The following is a 6,804-nucleotide window of genomic DNA, read 5'->3' as shown; positions in this document are numbered from 1 at the left end:
AACACCGAACCCAACACCGAACCCAAAACACCGAACCCAAAACACCGAACCCAAAACACCGAACACAACACCGAACTCAAAACACCGAACTCAACACCGAACCCAACACCGAACTCAAAACACCGAACCCAAAACACCAAACTCAAAACACCGAACCCAAAACACCGAACCCAACACCGAACTCAAAACACCGAACCCAACACCGAACCCAACACCGAACCCAAAACACCGAACCCAAAACACCGAACCCAAAACACCGAACCCAAAACACCGAACACAACACCGAACCCAAAACACCGAACCCAAAACACCGAACCCAACACCGAACCCAACTGAGGCTAACAGGAAGTGAGACGTTTAATAATTCTGTTTACAGCAAGAGAAAAGTAAGATTCGGGTTTAGTGATACTGAAGTGTTCATTTATGGCTTGTGTTGCACTTTTTTCTGTTATAATTCATATCAGCAGAAAAATAGTGTCGTAACATAGAGATTAATATGTTTGTAACATATGTGAACTGTACCTGAGAGCAAGCAGCTAAAGGATCACCTTTCTAAACAAGATTTTTGTTCAGTATTATTTTGGGGGATTTAATTTGTTGAGAACTATTTTGTAAAACCTATTTTGATTAATGCTATAATATGTTAATGTTGGAAATAAAATACTTTAAATACAATATTTATTAAAATTCCACATTTTTACTTTATTTCTGCAAAAACTTTGTTTTTAGTAATTCGAGTTTACATTTGATAAGTAAATTAACAGGCTTCCCCATAACATGTTTAATGCAGGTTTCCAATGGCATCATGTTTATTTTGCTTTGTGGCAACGCTAATATGTCAGCTTTATTTTGTATTTAGAAAATCGTCATTGTGACATGCCCTCCACTAGAGGGCGTGTTTTGTTTAGTGTTTCAGGTTGTAGCGGTGTGGGAGGCAGCAGTGTGTTGCTGCCCCCTGCTGGTCCCCCTGGTGACCTGGTTTTAGTTTTGTCTGGATTTTTACACCGTATTTGTTTCCACACATTCTAACATTACTGGCAACCGATGACACACGTTTCTGTTTTAATGTAGTTAAACAGGAAGACTTTCTTGTGCAGTCTTCAGACCTTGATCAGCACAAAATGGCGGCTGCCCGAAACTGGAATATATGACCATTACATCATCGTTTCTATTATAATTATTATTGAAAAAAATTAAACTGATAACATTAAGATGACATTTTGTTTTATTATATATAAATTCAGTATAACAAAGTGACCGCAGCTCTTTAGCATTAGCATACATCGCAGTTCCTCTTTGACTCCCCATGCAAAGGATGTTGTGCAAAAGGATTACAAAAAAACCTTAGAAACTATAACAATAAAAGTTAATTTATTGCCTCGTTTATGTTCTTGACAATCAGAACCTGTAGCTAAAACTCGGTTCATCTTAGTTCATCTAAATGTTGCAAAGTGAAACAGTTAAATGTAATTTAAATGTTCATTTTTTGTACAGTTAGTTCCTTCTCTTTGTGGTTGTCACCTTCTAGAAACATACAAGTGTGACACAACCACAGGGTGTTGGCATGAAGTTGCTTTCAACCACAAATTCAGCCATAAACAGGAAATATCAGCATTTTCAGTGTACAAGCTGATAGACGGACAGGAGATGTTGGTTCTGGTTCTGGTTCTGGTCGTTGTGCTTCAGTTTGAAGGTAAAGATCCGTTTTCTTTCACATGAAGATGAGACTAATTAAACGACTCATTGGTTTATTGTTACTTACCGGTGACACAAGGACTAACATTTAGAATTTGCAGAAGTAAATTTGTGTAGCATTTTATCAATTGGCCAAGTTTTGACAAAATATGTAAAAAATGCTTCAGAAAATTTGGATTCGATATTTTTTTGTTTCAAAGGCTTTTGTTTCAAACTTATAACCTGACAGGGATTAAAATATTTCTTGCAGTTGACATGAACAGTAAGTTTATGTTTGTTTCTGTGAATAATGAAGTGTGTAAATTAAAACAAGGAAGCTTTATTTATATTGCACTTTTCACAGATAAGATCACAAAGTGCTTTACAGAAATAAAGATGTGTGGAATAAAATAAACCAAAGTTGGTACAAACTCCTAATAAAGTCAAAAGTAGAACATTTAACTAAAAGTTTGTCTGAATTTAAGTTAATTAAGCTTCTTTTTAAAGGAATCAACAGACAGAGAAACAGGGAGGCTGCAGTCTGAGAGGGTAACACGAGTTTTAACCCGGGTTTTGGGTACATTCAAGAGGTTTTGGGCTGAGGACCAAAGAGAGCAGGCTGAAGAATGAGGGGTCAACATTTTGCATTGGACTGGCCTCTCCATTTAAAACTCTAAAATCAAGACAAACATTTTAGATCAATCCTGAATTTAACCAGTAGTCATTGTAGAGAAGGTCAAACCTGTGTATTTTTCCGTTAGTTCTTGTTTAAAAGTGTCACTGCAGCCCTTTGGTCCGACTGGAGACGAGTGACAGCAGATTTATTAAAACAAGTAAAAAGAGAGTTGCAATAACCTAAAATATGGGAAATAAGATCAGCTTTCATGTGTCCTGTTTGTCTGCTGCAGGAACCAGTGGAGAACGTCATCTCTATCGCAGAGCTGGAGAAGATCTCGTTCTACCCTGCAGCAGTACCTTACGTTCCCCATGCTCCACTGTTGACTGGGTTTTATACAGAAATCGAACGCCTTGCGATGTGGTTCGGGATGGGAAAGTTGTTGAGAGTTTACCTGGAGCTTCCCGGCTACATGTGGACAGTAACTGCTCTCTGATCATCACCAACATCACAGCTGATGATGCTGGAGATTACATCTGTTACATGGTTTCAGGATATTTGGATGAGAGCAGAGTATACCTGTTTGTTCTGACCAGTGAGTATGTATACTTTAATGATTTACTCATGTTAGACAAATATTTCTGACATCAACAGTTTCTCTAAAACCTTTAACTTCTTTGGCTTTGCTGTTGTTGTTTTTTTTTAGATTTAAAGGGGCAGAATCATGTAAAAGTTTTACATCATGCTATAACGTTATTCCCTCATCAGAAACAAACCTGGAGTGTTGCTTTGAGAAATCCTTCAATCTCCATGGCAACCCTTCAGCCGCGCAAAACACTCTGTGGGACGTAGCCCCGCCTTTGACGACACAGCTATTCTTCAGAGATGCAGCTCACAACTTCTGCCTCACAGAGCAGCCCTTCCCCGTGACTCCCTCACTCAGCTCCTTCAGACTAGCCAGCAGCAATTAGCAAACACCTGATGAGCTCATTATAGGAGCTACTTCTCAGAGCAACGCTTGTCAAATGTTGTTGAAGGGCGAATAGAGGAGCCACGTTGTGACAACTTCCTGAAGGCGGAGTTTCAGAATGTGCAGGATTTCTTAAAGAGACAGAGACCCAATTACAAAGCATTCAGTTATGAAATCAAATATTTTTTATGTCATATTTGCTATACATAGCATTTTTATGATGGAACTATGTGTCTGGTTCAGCATTTGTTCAAACTGCTGAGTCATAGTTTCAGGATTATTTTGTTCCGTCATGCTGATGAAAACCTGCTCAGATCTGAGACCCCGATCCCTTTACGGTTCTCACCTTTGAGGAAATGACTTCAACATCTTCCAGAATAAGAAAACAGTTTTCATTTTTCTTCCAGTTTCTCCATCTCCACCAGATGCTGATCCAACAAAGGAAGATTTCATATTACACTGCTCTCTGAGCAGCTATGTGGGGTGGAGTTCTGGTCGGAGGAACAGTTTCCGCTGGCTGGATGAGACGGGAACTGAGCTGACAGGTGAAGCTGTTGGGTTACTTTTAACAACACCACGAACCTGGAATTCCTCTCTGGCTGTGCAGCATCAGAGCGGCACCAGCAGAACATTCACCTGCCAGTTTGTTGTAGAAAACTGCGTGAAAGTTGAAGCTCGTTACCCGCCTGGATTTATCGGTATGATGCTGTTTCCTTTCTGAGTGAATGAGAACGTGGTGATGAGCAGAAACTGATATTACATCTCTAAATCAGTTTCCCACCTGACAGTAAAARTGTTTGTTTTATTGATGCTAACCAAATAAGTTTTAATATTTCTTTCATTGTCTGTTCAGTTGGATCACTGAACTGGACTTTATGAAATTAAAGAGGACAAAACTTGGTGCTTTATAAACAAAAGCAAGTTTTTTTTATCCAGTGTTTCTAAAAGCAAATGATCTGTTTGCAAATGCAAACATGTTCTTCCTTTTCTAACATCGTAGATCTGTCAGAGTTGAAGTTGTTGTTAGGAAATGAAGCCACTAGATGGCGGTACTGAGTTGGATAAATTAAGAGGAAATGAGCAAATATGGCAACAGAGGGAATCTYGATCAGAACCGTTCTAGCCATGATTTATACTGTYGACCAACAATAAATCACTTTATGAAAATAAATCTGGCAAAATAATATTTTTAAAATGTGTTATTTTTAACAGAATTAGTTTTAAACTAATTCTAACAGAGACTGATGTGAATAGCTACACGTRGCATAAAATCTGTGTGTCTTTTTCTTCAGGTACCAGGAAACAGTCAGATCAGATCTACCACAGAGCTGGAGAYGTTGCTGTTTTACCCTGTAGAAAGACTTCATCATCATGCTCCGCTGTTAACTGGCTGTTTAAGAAAACTGAAAACATGACGAGTCAACAGGAAGTTCAGGAAGGAATCATTGTGCAGAATTCGTCTCGTGCTGCCAGGATGAGTTTGGACGATAAATCTTCTCTGATCATCAACAACATCACTGCTGAGGATGCTGGACGTTACAGCTGTCAGCTCTGGGACGGAGGCAGCTACGACAAAGATGTATATCTAAATGTAATGAGCAGTAAGTACTTGGAAATTAATGCTCCAATTTCTAATACTGAAATCCATTTCTGGAGTTTTCCATTTAACATCAGAGAGGATCCGACTTCAAAATTAGCTCCATTTTCATTCTTTCTACAGATCATCGCTTAAAGATTAGAGTTGTTCAAAGTTTCTCACCTTCAATTAATTAAATATTTCTACAGTTTTCATGTTAAAGCATTATTATGTTTTCTTTCAGTCTCTTCATCTCCACCAGGTGCTGATCCAACAAAGAATGGAGACGTAACATTACGTTGTTCATTGAGTCCTTGTCCAGATAAAAATCTCCTCTGGGTGAACGAGACAGGAAGTGAACTGACTGGTGAAGGTGATGGATATAAGTTTAGAGGACAGTTTGGTTGTGTTTCTTATCTGACTGTGAATCTCCAGAGCAGCAGAAGATTCACCTGTCAGTTTGTTGAAGGAAACGAAGTGAAGATAGAAGCTCACTACCAACATGAAGGTATGATGTCATCACATCTGTCTCTATCCACCTTATTCCAAGCCCCCATGAGGCTTTGCATGATTTATGGGCACGACTTCCACTTCTAACCAGAACCGCCATTTGTTTACATGTTAGCAACTCGCTAACCGGAACCGCCATTTGTTTACATGTTAGCAACTCGCTAACTGGAACCGCCATTTGTTTACATGTTAGCAACTCGCTAACCGGCTTTCCACAGAGCTTTTAGTTATAAAATATGTGGGAACTCCAGCTATCACATGTGGCAATGTTGTTTTACCGCTACCTACAGCTAATTTGGGGGGGGATGTCTCTATCCACTTTATTCCAAGCCCCCATGAGGCTTTGCGTGATTTATGAGCGCGACTTCCGCTGGAAGAGTCTTATTCACAGAGTCTTCCAGACGCTTCGTCGACTGTCACTGGTTCACCTCTCAGCAGGTTCACTTGGCTTCAATCTGTTCAATAATTCAGTTTATATGTTTATTAGTTAACTTTGGTCACCATAACGCCCAAAAAGAACATCACTGAGCAAAGATAATATTTAGCAACTCATAACACAGGAAAACTGACACGGCGCTGTGCTTAAGACTGTTTTTTCCCAGAATGCATCAGGCTCTTTGGCTCCCTTTTTAACTTCAACAGCCACTTCCTGCGCAGGAATAACCGATCACCCACAAAGCTGACATAAACAGAGGTCTAAGCTGCAGACGAGGAGTGTTTGACCCCCATCTGCTGCTGCGCATCAAATGGAGAAGAAGCCACGCGCCTTCTTTTGGGGTTCTTTTCGCCAAAAAAATGGGCGCCATTTTTTTGGCGCCCAAAATAATGGCGCCCAAAAAAATGTTGGGCACCATTCCCATTTGAGGGGAAGTGAAAAGTGTCTAATAACAAAACAAATCATCAGACCGGACTGTTTATTTCTGCTTTATTTGGGCGCTCCTGCATAAATCACATTCTCAGTATTCTCACAGGAACCTTTAACTCTCTGAGAGCAGCGCCTATTGATACTGACCTGTCCATGTAGAGTTCCCAACCAGTCCAGTTTATTCTTGATCTCTTGGCTCACATTTTGCTGAAATGCTTTGAGTTTCCCAGGATTGTCCAGCTGAGACTTTTTGAAATTTAACTAGATGGATGTTTCAGATGTTTGAATTCCTTCCTGAGGTCAGAGAGACCCAGAGCATCTGACATTTTCCTTTTGATAAAAACACACCTTAGTGCAAAACAGCTAAACATAATTAACTATTAATATAATTTTGTTCCTCTACAGTCTTCCATGTGTGGAGATGAAAAATGTTATGTCTTAACGTGTTGGAGAGAAGTTGCTGTTGATTTTTATGTCCTATCAGGTTGCTGCTCCGTCTCCTCCTCAGGCCCCCCCGCCTCGTCTCCTCTGAGCTTCATCATGTTGACTCTGAAGATCACAGGACTGATCCTGATGGTTGGAATCACTGTTGG

The 6,804-nt window shown here is 39.8% G+C and overlaps 1 protein-coding gene across 1 annotated transcript in view; it reads left to right on the top strand.

Annotated features, from left to right (window-relative positions):
- Positions 1–1,593: 1,593 nt before the first annotated feature.
- LOC103457297 (uncharacterized) overlaps positions 1,594–6,804 on the top strand; it is a 15,316-nt gene continuing 10,105 nt past the window's right edge. Inside the window, exons 1-6 of the mRNA XM_008397337.2 lie at positions 1,594–1,693; positions 2,583–2,885; positions 3,668–3,958; positions 4,553–4,861; positions 5,081–5,344; positions 6,720–6,799. Coding sequence (XP_008395559.1) covers positions 1,648–1,693; positions 2,583–2,885; positions 3,668–3,958; positions 4,553–4,861; positions 5,081–5,344; positions 6,720–6,799 — 1,293 coding nt within the window. The 5' untranslated portion in view covers positions 1,594–1,647. The remainder of the gene's footprint in view (positions 1,694–2,582; positions 2,886–3,667; positions 3,959–4,552; positions 4,862–5,080; positions 5,345–6,719; positions 6,800–6,804) is intronic.

The sequence above is a fragment of the Poecilia reticulata genome, linkage group LG21 (genome assembly GCF_000633615.1).
Source record: "Poecilia reticulata strain Guanapo linkage group LG21, Guppy_female_1.0+MT, whole genome shotgun sequence".
Classification (NCBI taxonomy): domain Eukaryota; kingdom Metazoa; phylum Chordata; class Actinopteri; order Cyprinodontiformes; family Poeciliidae; genus Poecilia; species Poecilia reticulata.
The sequence above is the reverse complement of the archived record's forward strand: the minus strand, read 5'-3'. Positions and strand labels throughout refer to the sequence as shown.